We start from the raw sequence: 15,833 nt of genomic DNA, 5'->3' as shown, positions 1-15,833 counted from the left end.
AGGACACCACCAGCTATTCTCAAAAGAGTATCTGCTGGCAGCTGGCAGCTGCCAACTGCAACCTTATGATCTCAAGGTAACTATGAAATCTTCCTCTTACTTTAGGAATATTAGTAAAAAATGAGACAGTTCAAGCCATAGCCTCCCAGTAGAAGGCATTAGATTCTTTAGCCAGAATAGCAGTAGACAATAAAATTACTTTAGATTTGATTTTAGCAGAAAATGGAGATATATGTGTAATGGCTAATAACTCTTGTTATGTATAGATTAATACTACATCAGAAGTTAAAACCTACTTACATAAAATTAGGAAACTGGGGAGTTCCCATCATGGCTTATCGGAAATGAATCTGACTAGGATCCATGAGGATGCAGGTTTCGATCCCTGGCCTCACTCAGTAGGTTAATGATCTAGTGTTGCCGTGAGCTGTGGTGTAGGCCAGCAGCCATAGCTCTCATTCCAGCGCTAGCCTGGGAACCTCCATATGCCACCGGTGTGGCCCTAAAACAAAAACAAAAAATTAGGAGACTGGCTACCTGGCTACAAGTTGCCACAGAAGTACTAGGTCCGGGCTGGTTTTCCGGCTTATTCTCCCAAATTTCTCAGAATGAGCTATAATTTCCAAGGCTTATTAAAGGTCAAATTGTCACTCCTCCTCCTCCTTCTAATTGGGTACCTGACTATACAATCTTCTATAAACTATAGCACCAAAACAGTGGAGAAATGGAAATATTTCCAGCTTGGTAGGTAACATTTCCATTCTGCACAACGAGGCAGGATTATGCCCCATTTCAGCAGGAAATAGCCAGAGTGGTCATCGCCCTGTTCCCTCAAAGATTTGGGGGAAAGTTAAAACAGCACTGGGGATTGAAACCAAGTCCCCCTAAAACCAGGTTCCCTTATCCAGTTTATGATTTAATCCTCCATCCAAAACTTAATTCCTTTTCTTGTCCCCTCTGACCTCTGTCTTGTGCTAACTGAACAGTAATCAACCAGAGTCAAATGACTAAAAGTTCTATTGCCGATAACATCATTAATGTACGAAGAGCTCTTACACATATCATTATTAATGTACAAACTCAGGTTGTTTCTCCAGGGCGAGATGCGCTAACAGACCCCGAGCCGTGGGCCACCTGGCCTGACTGTCATAAACTGGAGACATCCTGACACCCGAAACAATGAAGAAATGTTATAGAAATGTCACTAGACATTCATTCCAGCCTGTTTGTTCTTATCCTTAAAAAAAAAAAAAAATTCAGAGACCAAGTTGGAATGGATCTGAGGCTTATCTTTACTCCCTTGCTTGGAGCACCACGAGATAAGCGCTGTATTTTCCTTCACCACAACCTGGTGTCAGTAGATTAGCTTTGCTGTGCCTCAGGAGCGGTGAGTTCAGTTTGTTAACACAACCCCTCAGCTAGCAGTGTGGCCATCTGTGACTGTGGGTGGCTATGTGTCCCTTCACTGTAGCTACGAGGGGCCTCTTCAGACCTCATGTGCCACGTATGATAGTGTATGAAGACAAGGATTGCCTGTGTTCTGGTGAAACACCTGTGATTCCATGTGGTTTCCTGTGACCTCCTGTGACCCTAGGTGGCAGCCTGTGACCACATGGAGCCTCCTGTGACCTTGGGTAGCCTCAGATCCCCGTGTCTCAGAGAGAGAGATCTGAGGTCTGGAGTCCCCAGAGAATACGGGCACTCTCTGGCCTGGCTGCCCCTCTACCAGATCCGAGCTAGACCTTCACCGCCCTCTCTCCTCTTTGGCCTGCAGACTTGACACCCAGAAGCTTCTGGTGCCTGCAAACTGGGGTCCTAGGGGGCGTTAGCGTCAGCGGGAACTGGCCCACCTGCGCCTGTGCATTCTAGAACAGGTGGCAGCGACCCCTCTGCCACCGGAGGCTGCCGCGCCATCAAAGCCAGGGTCGCGCAGGGTAAGGTCGCGCATCCGTGGGGCGCACGAGGCGTCACGCTCCCGCAGTGCGTGCGCCCCCACTCCTGCCCGTTTCCCCAGAACGCCGGGTCCTGACGTTGGGCTGGGGCGAGAGGTCGGTCGGAGCTGCAGCCCGACCCCACCCCCACCCCACCCGGGGCCGGGGCGGTTCCAACGCGGCTCTGAGCGCCGCGGGCGTCGGGACCTTGCCCGCGGCGGGGCTGCCAGGGGCTTCAGGCTAGAGCACGCGCAGCGCCCTCCCCCTCCCGCCGAGACTCCGCAGCCGCGGAGGGAGGCGGGGCGCTGCGGAGCCGGGGGGCGGGGGCTAAAAATACCCGGCGGCGGCGCGGCGGCTGCTGGGGCTGCGGGGCTGCGAGGCTGCGGGGCTGCGGGCCGGGGAGGCCGTGCCGGGCCGGGCTGGGCCACGTTGGCCGACATGCTGACCTTCTTCCTCGTGTCGGGGGGCTCCCTCTGGCTCTTCATGGGTAAGTGCCCGCCCTGTCCTCGTCTGTGACCGCCATCTCCCGCATCCTGCGGGGTCTTGATCCTGGGCGGGGGTGGGCTTCCAGCACAGGCTGCCGACCTGTCCTTTCCGGGCTCCTTTGGGCCGCCCAGGTGCTCCCCCCGAAACCGCGCTCCGAATTCCGGCGGGCTCTGGGCCGGGTTTGGGAAGCCGCTGTGTCGGTGAAAATGAGGGGCCTTGCTCTCTGCGACCCCACAGCAGCCAGCTCTTTGCGACCCTACAACAACCTCTCTCTCGTTCTGGCACCCCCTCCCATTGTGGGTGAGGACAATCCGCCAAGCAGAGTAGGCCCTGAGCCCACTCATCCCCCAAGGCCAAGGCCAGGGACAGACGGTGCAACCTTGCTCATCTCCAGGGTCCAGAAACTGAGGATGCTGGTCCTGGAGGTCCCACAGCAGGTCAAGGACGTGGCCAGGCCTCGCCTAGGGCTTCCTATTCCGGCGTGAGGGGGTCTCACAAACCCTCCCCGCGCACCCTTCAGCTGGACTACACGGTTTCTGTAAAGCAAGGTTCGTCTGGCTCCTCAGCTATGCCCAGGGTTTGTGTCCCTCTCTTCCCCTCACAGGCGTCAGCCCCTCCCCCCACATCCTCTCAAGAAGCTTTGAGGACCCCTCTGAATCACCCTGCCCAGCACTTGCCCATCCTCCCCACACAGAGCCTGGGCTCTCACCCAGGACCCATTCATCCACCAGTTTTGCTGCCTCCACCAGCCACTCCCCTCTGTGAGCCTTGGGTTCCTCTAGGCTAAGATACTGCTAAAGGGTCTCCACCCAGCCCCACCGCCTTGGGCATAGTCAGCCTGATAATGTCTGTGAAGTATTGGAACCTGAAACTGGCTTGAAGCTGGACTTAAAATGCTCCAGAGCAAATGCTCTATGAATGTTAGCGTTTATTGTTATTTCAGGTTCAGAAAGCCGCATCAGATGAGGTGGTAAGATTCTGAGCGGAAGAAGAGGAAGCTGACCTTTTTGAAATCCTTAACTGAAACTTTGCGTGTGTTACTTAATATTCTCAGCAAATCCTAGGAGGTTGGTGGTGCTGTTTTTTAACTGAGGTTCAGAGGTTAATTGACTTGCCCAATTCCATGGCTCTCTGACAGATTAGGGTTTGATCTGAGGTTTTAATTGATCTGTCACTGCTTAGTGCTTGGTAGTATCAGGCTTGAACCTGTAGGGCTGGTGCGCCAAGTAAATGGCAGGCGTCCCCCACCACCATTGCCTTGAGTCAGGCCACGGGGATCCCTCCCTTGAGCTGGGCAGCGAGTGAGGCCTCCCTAATCCCCTCAGCTCCCTAAGCTCCTTCTGTCTGCTGTGTCCGAGAGGACAAGCCATGCAGGGCCACTGTGGGCCTGATGGGTTCATCCAACAGGCAAGGTCAGGGCTAGAGCTGGAGTAAGGGGCCAAAGTTATCAAAATAATGATAATGATGATGAGAGTAACAGCCACTATATATTGCCTAGGTGATGATCTCAGAGCCTCTGCCTGTGCCAGCGCCCCTTTGGAGGCCCCTGCCCGGCCACGGATCCAAGCTCTCAGGAGCGTTGGTCTTCTGTGGTTATAGGGAGGTGTCTGGGAGCATCAGTGGCCTCTGAGAAAAAAATAAATAAAACTGCTCACACTGTGGGATCCTTGTCTGGGAGTGGGATTCAGCAGGCACTTACTCAAACTGGTATGTCCTGCTTCTGTGTGGAGTGTTTCCCAAAGCAGTGCTGTGCCTCCCAGAATGGGGAAACTTCCTCACTGAAGGACTGGACTGTACAGGGGCCTCGGAGTGGTTAAGTGGGGTGACTCTTGGTGTCCACTGAAGGGCTGTACAGGACGCACCTGCTTCCATAGAGGCCAAGCTTCTTCATGGCTATAGGAAATTCCTCGAAGATGTCCACCCTTGGTGTAAGAGTGAGACACTGAGGCTGGTGTGTGGTGCTTACTCCAGACACATGTTGTGGCATTTCAGATCGTGTGTCCCACCCTGCTTGGGACTTCGCCTGGACCCCAGTCTTTCTTTCAGGGAAGAGGGGACACCTAGGCTAAGACCAAGAGCACATTCTGCCTTGTAATCTCCAGGGTCCCGTGGCAACAGCCAGAATAGGAGAGGACCTCTGAGGTGATATTACTCTTTGTAGAATTATGTGCTCTTTGCCACCCATTCTGGCCATAGGGAGACAAGGGAAGGTAAAGGGGCGTCACCTGGAGGAGGAACTGACTCTGGGGAAGTGGCCATGGACTCTGAGTCTTAGGAGAGCATGGGCTGTAACTGTTCTATTCTTCACTGTGGAGATCAACCCTGATTCCTGGGCCAGCCCATACCCCACCTGTGTGTTAAGTAGTAAACAAGGAAACAGATAAAATAGATCCGGTGTGCTGAGTTGGGTGCTTGGCCCCGGAAAACATGGTCTCAGTGCTGTGAGCACTCACAGGACTATGGGAGCAATGGACTAGCACCTCTGCCTGCCTAGATGGCACTCTTGTACAAAGTTGAAAGAGGCACCCCTGTTGGTGGATGAAATGCTAGGCTGGCACCCCTACCTCTAGACTGATGCAGCCCTGTGTCCTACAGGGTTCAGTCTGTGCAACCATATACTTGACGTCTGAGTGGGCTTCTGCTGCATACGGGATTGTTTGTCGGAGGCAGGTGGACTGCATTCCCTGTAGGGAAAGTCAGGCCAGCAAAGGTGTGCAGGAAGAACTATGGTGGGGAAGGGTCTTTAGGGTCTTTAGGGCTTAAAGAGTCTAGGTTGTGGGAGAGAATGGAGTCTGGATGGCAGGGCATTCTAGAGAAGAGGGTTTTATTTCTCTGCAGTGGCCAGGCTGAGCCAGTAGGAGGAGAGTGGAGGCTAGGGGAGCAGTGGGAGGTTGTTGTGACGTTATAGATGTGGATAACTGTGGCCCAGGCATGGCCCAGTTGAGGCTGGGTTCCAGAAAAGGGAAGTTGGGAGGCCCTAGCTGTGATCCTTGAGGGGATGGGGGCTAGCCCCGGTGGCGGAGACTGGTGTGGCCACAGTCTGGCTATAGGTGTCCAGGGCAGGCACAGATTTGCACAGCCTGGCTAGTGTAGCCCCATCAGATTCTGTCCCCATCTCACTCCCATTACGGTGAAGAACTAGACCCATCTTAGGGGACTTTAGAAGGCAGCCAGGGCCCTGACAGATGGTGAGGCTCCAGGCAGAACCGGTGAGGGCATGCCTCAAAAGAAAGCCCAGATTTGCACATGATACACCACTGTGCAGGAGAATTCTGGTCACGGGGATTTCTCTCCCCGCCTGGCCCATGTAGGATATTGGGGCACTCCTGGTGAGAGTACACTGACACCAGGGGGTGGCAGAACCTGACCATTCAGCTCTCTGACTGGTTTTCTGTCCCTTGTGATTCAAGGGCTCTTGGGTTGACCTTCAGAAGGCCAAATTTGGCTCAGCTACAGCCCCAGATGGGACCCAGGCTGTGCCACACAGGTAGCATGCAGGTAAGTGAGCACGAGGCTCTGACTTGTTTGCAAAAGGAGGCAGAAGTTACAGGCATTTGTATAACAGAAGCTGCCGTGTGTAACGAGCCAATGCCTGGCTGGCACATAGTAAGGCACTCAGATATGCCTTACTATGAATGTAGTACTGTGTGTGTATCGGGAAGGCAGTGTTTTCTTGGGGGAGGTATTGTTGCAAACATGCTGACTTGACTGCTGTTTTCCTGAGTACCTGCTGTGCGTCTAGCACCATGTTCTACAGTCCCCCAAGCTTTCCCAAAACAGTGTGGTGCCGTGATCCCCATTTCATAGATGAGGTGCCAGGATATAAGGAGGCTCAATGGTGAAGCAGCTCCTGAGAGCTGAGTCAGACTACGTTCTCAGGTTCAGGCCAGCTAAGGGACCTGGAGGATCAGGCAGTGTCTGAGCCCCTCCAGCAGGCTGGTCAGTGGGCCATCCTTGGACCAGGAGGGTTTAAAGAGAAGACAGGTGTAATGAGCAAGGAGCAGGGGCTGACACACAGGAAAGAAAGGGCTCCCTTAAGTGTCGGCTGAAGTTATAACAACTTGAGTGAGGCCTTCATCAAAGGAGGTGCAGGCTTCTGACATGCAAACAGGGAATAGGGAAAGAAAAGTCATTCTAGGCAGAAAGATCCATTCCAGGCAGAGGGGAAAAAAATGGGAGGGTGGATGATTGGGATCTAGGGACAGACTCCACTCAGCCAGTGAGGTCTCTAGGGCTGGCCTCTGCAGGCATTGGAGGGCCAGGCCAGGCAGCATGGGCTTCATTCTGTGTGGTAGCTGCATCAAGGACGTATGGCCAAAACTGGGCATGTGGATGGCCAAGGCGACACTGCCCCTGCAATCCTCGAGCCACATGCATCTCCTGGGGGCACTGAACTTCCACCTAACTACAGCCTTTGGCCTCCTCTGTGCTCTGTGCTCTCCTTAAGGGCAGAGCCTGGTGTCTCCTCTCTGTGCCCCAAGCCAGGGCTGGCACACAGTGTCGATTTCCTAAGCGAATAATATGAAAAATTCCTTGAGAATAATTTACCCTTAATAATGATGCATTTTGTAATCTGTTTTCTCACTGCAAGTCGATTGGCTGACAACAGACCTCGAAGGTGCTCCTCCTGGGTGCCAGGCCAGCTGGGGGTGTCACTGGTAGGGAGAAGCCATAGGGGAAAGCAGGCATGACCTCCTTGTAGGCAGAGACAGATCAGCTTTCACTGGAGGACCTGGAACAGAAGCAGGTGCTCCAGAAGTGTTTGCCGAGTTAATGAATGAGTGACTGGTTTTGTGAAGGATAATCTCTGAGGACGAGACACGGTTTCCTCAGAGCTCCAAGTTTTCACTCTCCTGATGGGCTGGGAGCTCTGGCCAAACAGAGCCGAAAGGACCCAGTTAGGGTCTGCAGCTCACTGGATGGTCTGGCGTGATGGCCCTGTACTCCGTGTTGGCCTGGCCAGAGCCCCTGCTAAACACCCATCGGGCCCCAGGAGGGGAGCGCTGTGGGCAGATTGCTACTTTGAACCCTTGGGTTGGTTGTCCTTCGTGTCAGGCCCAGGGGTGGTCCCACATAATTGCTCAGCTGCTCTGGGAGCCCATGTTTGGTGTGGTCCAGGTTCTCAGACCTAGTTACTCTGTGTGGCTTCTGATTCGTGTGAGGCTTGGGCTCTGTAATGGGCAGAAGCAGAAAGATGGGAAATGGGTGGGACAGATTCTGAGCCCAGCTGGGCTGTCTGTTCAGAAGCCCGATCTGTCATCTCAGAGCCTAAAAGATTTCAAATCCCGAGAAGTCCCATCTGTGCCCGTTCACCAGCTCTTCCTGTAGACGTGTTTTTCTCTCTCCACAGCTACTCCCAGGGAGTAGGGGTGCTCGGGGGTGTCCATGAAGAGTTGGGAGTGGCTAGCATCTGATTTGTCATCTGTCCTTTCAGGCCTGCATTCTGAGATAAGTGTCTCCTAGGGCTTTAGGGCAGGAAGCCAGGCCAGGATGGTGCCCGTGAGGAAACCGTTGGCATCCTTTGCAGACCCTGGGTAAGCAGATCTGGGTGGGCACCTGTTGGGGCCAGGAGCAGACCTAGGGATGGGAGGCTCTCGGAGGCCTGGAGAGAGAAGACAGGCAGGCCCAGGTTGAATGGGCAGCTCTGGGACAGAGCCCACGAATCAACCCTGGGAGCCCAGCCCCTCTGCCAGCCTTCCAGAGCATGGTCCCAGCACCAGAAGTGGATACTGAGGGACAAAGCAGGACTCAGCTTGCTATAAAGCACTGTGTTCCCTTCTAGTAGGTTTTCCTTGCTCCCCTGATTTCTTTTTTCTTCCAGGTTGTTCAGGGGCTGAAAATCCTCGGTGGGCTTCCTCCTGACCACTAACCCTCTCCCCAACCTTGGCTCTAAACCGTTCTGGGCACTGACAGCAGGTCCTGCCGCACGCACAGGAGGGCTACTGGGAGGGACGGTAAGGTCAACCAGAGAGTAGACAGCAAGGCCAGCTGGAGGCCACACAGCGAGGACAGTCAGAGATGGGGTGGGAAGGTAGAACTGGGATGGAAGGAGCAGCCGGTGGGACTGGACAGGGAGATTGGCCAGAGGCTGGATGGTAAGGCCTAGAGGCCAGTGAGAGGAAAGCAGGTATTAGCATGGAAGAGGGGGCTTCAGGGGGACCCATCCAGGCCTGCAGTGACCCCCTTGACTTTGGAAGGGGCAGTCTTTTGGCCCTTCTGCTGTGTCCCCTAGCACAAAGCCAGCTAGACCCCAGGACCCTGCTTAATGTTTGGAGAATGTAAGTGCTCCTGTGCCAGTACCTGCCAGCAGATGGGTTGGGTGTGCTTTGGGGGACCCCTTGGACTTGCTCACCATCAGCCCCCACCCTGCCTGCCAGCTGCCTTTCCCCAGCCTGGCTCTGCGGGGCGTGGTGGGAGACTGGGGTACATGTGTCCCCGATCTCCTTGCCACAGGTCAGACGGCAGGGAGGGCTGTGATCTATGAAGCACCCCCTTTTCCATCTGCCCTGACGTTTCTTTTCTCCTCTGCCTTCTGCTTCTCCCTGGGGCAGCCCCGTGACCTCTCACAGGGACATGCCTGGCCGCTGAGGTTCATGGGCATAGTCTGTGGCCGCACCTGATAGTAGGAGGACCCCAGGAGGGAGGCAGCAGTGGACCGTCATTAAAGATGGGCGTTTTCTCTGGGCTGAGAGGCCGACAAGACCTGTTTCCCTTGGATTGCAGGAGGTCTGTGGAGCATCAACAAACCCTTCTTTTGGTTCAGAATCAGCTCCCAGATGGTTTTGTCCTAGATTTCCTTCCAGGCTTAGTGATCATGTGTGTGTTTGAAATCTTGCTGTGTCATTGTGTCCTGTTAATGGGAGTCTGAGTAGCATCCATGCTCCATAGGCTGCAGGCTTTGTGCCCAGGGATTAGCCTCGCTTGTGATCGTCCTGTCTCTGCACACGGAGAGTGTGCACGGTTTCGTACCTGCTCTCTTCACTCAGGATCATCCATGGTGCTGTGCGTAATGAGGAAATTTGCAACAAACATTCCAAAAATGTGGAAAATGAAGGCAGTGCCATGAGTTTTTCAAGTTAAATGTGTTTAAGTGATTATTCTTCATTCTGATATAATGTTCTTCTGTCTCTCTTGTGATAATGTCCTAGGAGTTTGCCTGGGGTTTGGTTTGGTTTTGTCGTTGATAACATTTAAGATAGGTATGTAGGTAGGTGGGTGTGTAGTCGGATGGATAGATAGATATTTATGTATTTGTGTGGTGGTTAACAAACAGCTCCTGGTCACCAGAATTTCTGGCCTCTGAAAGTCTGAACCGGTTTGGAGTTTGGGGAGTTCCCATCGTGGCTCAGTGGTTAACGAACCAGACTAAGATCCATGAGGACGCTGGTTTGAACCCTGGCCTCGTCGGTGGGTTAAGGATCCAGCGTTGCTGTGAGCTGTGGTGTAGGTTGCAGTGTGGCTCAGATCCCGTATTGGTGTGGCTGTGGTGTAGCCGGCAGCTACAGCTCTGATTTCCTTATGCCTTGGGTGCAGCCCTCAAAAGACAAAAAAAAAAAAAGTTTGACCTTGTCATGGAGCCTCTGGGGAGGGTGGCGTCCAGGCTCTGGAGGGCCGTGGGGTACAAGCCCCCACCCACAGCCCGAGGGCAATTGTGGGAGCTGCACTGTGGGCAGCCTGTGGCCTCCATTCTTAAAAGTTCTCTCTGGAAGTTTCCTTCCTGGCTCAGCGATTGGCGAACTGACTAGCATCCATGAGGACGTGGCCTTGCTCAGCGGGTTAAGGATCCAGCGTTGCCATGAGCTGTGGTGTGGGTCACAGATGGGGCTTGGATCTGGTGTTGCTGTGGCTGTGGTGTAGGATGGCAGCCACAGCTCTGATTCAACCCCTAGCCTGGGAACCTCCATAGGCCGCAGGTGCGGCCCTAAAAAAAACAAAAGACAAAACAACAACAACAAAAAGTTCTCTCTGTCACTGCAGGGGCTCTTATTTACCGTCACGTCCCCCCGTTTTTTTCTGCACATTTACCGCCAACACTGTGAGAGTTCCTGAAGCTCCCTCATACCAAAAAGTTGCTACCTGAGACCAGCCTCTACTATTTCTGAAAAGGACAAAACAACTGGGGAGCCTGAGAAAGGGCCGGTCCGTTTCTTGGTCCCACCCACCCTGACCTGACACAGCGCTTTGCTCAGCGGCTGCAGAGGCCTGCAGCCCCCTCTGGAAAGGTGGTGGTGGGTTCAGGGAGAATCCAAGTGGGTCGACGTGAACAACGGCCAGTGGCCTTCCCGGGCTGGCCGAGGCCTCGTGTTGCTTTGGTCTGAAAGGGATTTTTGTTTTCCGGTGAGAACAGCCCCATCCTGGCTGGATGCCGCAGCCAGCGGCAGGAATACAAACCCTTTCATGTGACAGACCCAGGGTAGAGAGGTGCAGGCCTGCCAGCAGCAGGCCCTCCCCTGCCACTGCTCCTTGGGGAGGCAGTGATTTGCATATTCCTCATTCATCCTGGCCCTGAAAAGGAGGCCTGAGTTCTCAGTGCTCCCTGTCCAGCCTAGGGCCGGGCTGCCTGAGGCTGGCGTTAACTCTGTGGATGCCACTGGTGCGCCCTGGCCAACAATAGGTCTTGGTGGCCGGAGGCTGGTGAAAGGTGCCAGCTGCTGTGTGGCCCTGGCCTCCAGGAAGTGGCAGGGTCCCACTGGCCAGCACAGACTTCTGCTGAACCGAGTGAATTCACATTTGTCTCTTTGTGGCCTTCAGAAGAGGAACTTTGTGAAGTACCGGGAAGGCAGAAAATTAAACTGTTTATCACATTCCTGGAAAACTTAGCTTTAATCAGAGGCAGAACTCCCTTTTCTCTGCTCACTGTCATTCCTGTGAAATAGCAATGGCCCCTGGAATGGTGGGTAAAGCTGCCTTATGGGCTCCTGGCTGTGGCAGTGGTCCCTTTGGTTAGGATCTGGAGGCACAGCTTGTCTGGGACACTTCAGCATCCTAAAGCCTCAAGGTGCTGGATCAGGTGAGCTGGTGGGGACCATCCGCTTGTAGCTGTGACTTCAAAAGCACAAAGCTGTGTGTAGCACACCCCGCAATCTGTTTCCTTCTGCACCTGAATGCTATCGTCCCAGCCTCAGCACAGCCCAGCCCCTGCCTCTTTCCTGGGAGCCCTGGCACATCTTACAGGCTCTTCCTGCCACTCACCAGCCCACTCTGCCCCCTGCTCAGAACCTTCCTTCCCACCCTGCTCCCCTTCTCTGACTGAGGAAGGTCCCAGATTCTGTCTTTTGTGACCCCCCCTCCCCAGCAGGGTGTCCCCAGATGCTCCTGAGGGAACAAGCGGGCCAGCGAATCCCTCTTTTGCTCCTCCCCGCCTCAGTGTCCCCAACCTTATCCTAACAGGTCCCTCCTCCTTATGTCTAAGGCACTTCCCCATTGCTCGCGGACGTCACGTCCTGTGCCACCGATGCCCTGGCCACCTGCCCTTGAGCTCTGAGAGCATGGCCCTGCCAGGAGCAGCCCATCTTCTCTTTCTGAGCTTGAACCTGCAGGCTTTGCAGTGTGTCCTCAGTTTAGGCCAATGATGGAGATGGATCCTTGCTCCTGGAGCCAGGACACTGGCAGCCCTAACCTAGATGGACTGGGAGGGAAGGATCATGTTGCAGCCACAGATTTGGCTTCCTGCACAGTGGGGTCTGGCCAGAGGCGTCCCTCTGCCTGTGTAGTGCTCATGGCCAGGCCCCCGCCAGGATCCCTAGGGTTCTGCCTGCCGTCCCAGGGCTTGGCTTAAAGGAAGGAAGGATGATGAGGCCCACCCACACCTTTGGCCCTGGTCTTCGTCCCCTGGAAATATTTCTGATGGGAACCTTGCCATTGTGTTAGCCTCTACTGCCCCTCCTTGTTCCGATTTTGTTAGGCCTGATTCATGGTCAGGACAGCTTTTATCTCACAGCTCGTGAAAGACACTGTGTTTCTGTTTTGCTTCTCTGCTCTCAAGGCTATTTGTATTTTTAAATCTCTGAAAGTGTTGTTTGAGCCTGGCTTCCCGGCGCTGTCCTCAGGAATGTGGGCCCATGTCCCCTGACCAGGGCTTAGGGTGAGTGACATTCTTCAGAGGTGTTGGCCTGAGGATGGAGGGGCGGAGGGCAGTGGGGGCTGCTTCCCTCACTGAGTGAATTCTGGCTGTTGAGACAGGGGCCCTGTACGCTGGTCAGGCACAGCCATCTTTAGTTAGGCCTTTCTACATTTAAGAAGCTTAATTAAACTTCAGAGCTAAAATCAGCCTCCTCAAGGAGGTCCGGTGGGTGAGCCACATTGTAACTGAGCAACCCTGAATCCTGGGCCCATCTCTCCTGGGGGACTTGCAGTGGGTCTCACCTGGCACTTCCCAGCGCGGGGAGGGCCTTGGCCCCATGTCTGCTGCAGTTGTCTGTGGTTGTATGACTCTAATTAAAACCCAGGAGGAAGGTGCAGAGAAAGCCACCTCTCTCAGCACAGGCACAAGTCCCTGTGTGGGAGGGGTGGGTGCCCGGCCGAGTTTGGGCTGCTGCGTTTGTTTCTCTGCAGATCAGAGTCACACAGGAGGGATGGTGAGCTGTGTGCTTTTCTTAACCTAGTGCCTGGGTGCCGCTGGGTGGTTTTCCATCAGCCGGGATTTCGGTTGTGTTCACTGGATTTTCTACCTGAGAAGCATTAAGGGAGGCGTTCATCTTAAAGATGCTCGAAAAATATCCAGAGAAAAGCAAGGGCCTTGCCAAGAAGGAAGGAAGAGGGGGCTTTGGGGACTGAGGGTGGGTGCTCAGGAATTGGTACATTTTACAGCTTCCTCCAGGTGGGTTGCTGGAGGCTGGAGTCTGGGGGCCCAGACAGGGTTGTGTCCAGTTCCAGGTGAGGGCTGCTGAGGCAGGAAATCCTCCAGGTGACCCTCCCCTGGTGGTGGGGTGAGCAGTGGAAGCCGTATTAGCCCCAGGGAAGGTGTTGCAAGCTCTGGAGTTTCCAGGCAGGTGGTGCCCACAGCTCTCCAGAGCTCAGAGTGCGCAGCCTGGGGCGGTCTTGCTGCAGGGCAGGTGGACGGTGTTGGGGAGACGTGGCCCTGTCCTGGAAGACTCAGAAGCACAGTTGTGAGTAGGGCCAGGGGTTGGCGAACTGGGTCTTGTGGGCGGGACCTGCCTTTTACTCTCCAGCAGTGGCCACCATGTGCCTACTGTGTGCCCAGCCACATGCTGGCCATGGACGCAGGAGTGGAAAAAGGCCATACCTAATCCCCTCCCCCATTCTTCACCCTATGGAGAGACCTTGCAAGAGTGAGGCCCCAGGCGTCCTGGGACCTCAGTGTCCTGGTCTGTCTGCCAGAGGCATTGAGGGAGTTTGGGCGTCAGCTTAGGTCTGACAAGCCAGGAAGTGGATTCTGGCTCCTCCAGGTTGAGCACCTGCCTGCAAGCCAGGCAAGCGTCTCTGAGGACTGCGTTGAAGAGGGGCTGGTATGCTTCCCTGGGGTCTGGTAGGAGAGCTAAGCCATCCTCCTGTAGCTGCTGACCCTAGTGCCACTGCCCTGAGCATCTCTGAGCAGGTGTCTGACCTGGGACTGTGCCTCATTGCCTTCTGCTCCCCAGTTAGACTGTGGCCTTGTGGGGGTGAAGAGTGGAGTCTGTGGAGAGGGCCTCCCTCAGCACCAGAGATCTGCATCCCCCACCCCCATCTCCACTCCTTCCCGCCGCCCCGCTGCTTGCACTGGCTGCATGTCCCCAGACCGTGGCTGAGGCCCTGGCCCTTAATCATTGCCACAGATAGATGTGTAAGACTTTGTCCTGAAGCGGCCCTTAGGACAAACTCCCCTCCAGGACTGAAGACAGGGTGGGGAGGGGAGAAGCAGAGGGGTGTGAACTGGGGCTCTGGCAACCTGGCAGGGTAGGGGTTAAGACCCGATCACTTGCCTTTGAGCCGATCTGAGCCAGCAGTGCCCCGTGTGCAGATAGAGTGGTGGGGCCAAGCAGCTCCCCATAGAGTTGTTCTGCGCCCAGTCCCTGCCAGACCTGCTGCCACAGCTGCCAGCAAGCCTCCGCCACCACTGCTAGAGCCTCCACCACCGGCTGGCTTCTCAGAACCGGCGTTGGTTGCCATCGGCTGTCCCCAGGAGGGCAGACTTGGGGCAGGGCCTTTGCCGATTTGGTGCTTTGATCAAGATGTGGTAAGCTCTTTCCCTGAGCCCTGTGCACCCTTTATAAAGAGAGGCTGGTACTAGTGGAACCAGCTCAGCCGCCTCCCCAGTGCCAGGAGTCTGCTGGAAAGGTAGGGTGTGAATGTAACTTTGCAGGTTGTCTTGGAGTCCTTTTGGTTGCCGAAGAGACAGAGTAACCGCTTCAGCTAACTTCTATCTACCAAATGTTTCCCTTGCTGTGTCCCTGGCATCACCCTCTGTCCATGAGAATTTTGAAATGAAGCCAAAGGGGTGAGGTGACTTGTCCAAGGTCATAGAGCTATCAATAGGGTGAGTCAGGATTTGGACCCCCGTCAGTGCAGCTCCAGAATTCCTCTTTGCGCCCTTTCCCTGGCTTGATTGCCAGGGACCCTTGGCCCTGGAAGGGTTATAATTTCAGTTTAGCACTCTTCTTTGGGAGTCAAGGAGGTTCTTTACTCATCTGTGGCTCGCCTTGTGCTTCCTCACTCTTCTGAAGTTTGCGGAGACCAAGAACCCCATCGCAAGGACTCCCATCCCCCTCCAAGCTGATACGGAGGGAAGCCGGTGTCACTCTAAGGGGAGGGAAGGATCTGAGGATCATGGAGAGTCTCGGTCGAGCAACAAGAGTTTGGATTTTTGTCCTAAGGTAGGAGAGAGCCAGATAAGGTTTTTGAGTAATGACATGATATGGTCATGTCAGTATGTCAGGAAAATAACTTTGGCATCCGTGCGAGCACTGCTTAGAGCAAGCAGACCCGTGAGAAGGCTGGTGTGGGCGTCTGGACTCCGCTTGGTGGGTGGCTGGACCAGACCAGGCCCGGGGGCTGGAGAGGGGTGGTCAGGTTTGGGAGATGTCTACCGGGGGGTCCTCATAGAGCCATCTTGACAGGCAGTGAAGGACTAGAGGGCTGGCACTAGGAAGCTGCATCAGGTGGTGCCATAAGTGGAGCCATGAGCTCCAGGGCCACCTCCACTGGATATGGGTCTTGGAGCTCTGCTTCGGTCATCTTGAAGTCAAAATGTTCCCCGCCTGGGCCCCCGTCCTCCTGTTCTCTCCCTTCTTGGTTTTGACAGCTATGCCCCTCGCTACCCACCTTCCAGGTGCTTTGAGCCAGAAGCCAGGGCGAGGTGGGGAGGCCCCAGTCCCCCAAGCTTGTGCCATCACTTGGTGTTCTCAACCAGTCTGTTCCAGGGGAGAAGGCATAGGATGTGCCGGGGCAGAGGAGGCTCGCGGGTGCTGAGGGCTGTGT

At 54.8% G+C, this 15,833-nt stretch overlaps 1 protein-coding gene across 4 annotated transcripts in view; it reads left to right on the top strand.

Moving 5' to 3' along the window:
* Nucleotides 1-2,317: 2,317 nt before the first annotated feature.
* ACSL6 (acyl-CoA synthetase long chain family member 6) overlaps nucleotides 2,318-15,833 on the top strand; it is a 65,317-nt gene continuing 51,801 nt past the window's right edge. For 3 of the 4 annotated variants that reach the window (XM_047778575.1, XM_047778573.1, XM_047778572.1), the window contains exon 1: nucleotides 2,318-2,418. In XM_047778575.1, the coding sequence (XP_047634531.1) occupies nucleotides 2,370-2,418 (49 nt within the window). In that variant the 5' untranslated portion in view covers nucleotides 2,318-2,369. Of the gene's footprint in view, nucleotides 2,419-12,384; nucleotides 12,502-15,833 lie in introns of those variants that run through there. The other variant, XM_047778574.1, reaches the window with a different exon arrangement.

This window comes from Phacochoerus africanus, chromosome 4 (assembly GCF_016906955.1).
Source record: "Phacochoerus africanus isolate WHEZ1 chromosome 4, ROS_Pafr_v1, whole genome shotgun sequence".
NCBI classification, from domain to species: domain Eukaryota; kingdom Metazoa; phylum Chordata; class Mammalia; order Artiodactyla; family Suidae; genus Phacochoerus; species Phacochoerus africanus.
Note: the sequence above shows the minus strand (reverse complement) of the source record. Positions and strands in the feature narration are given on the sequence as shown.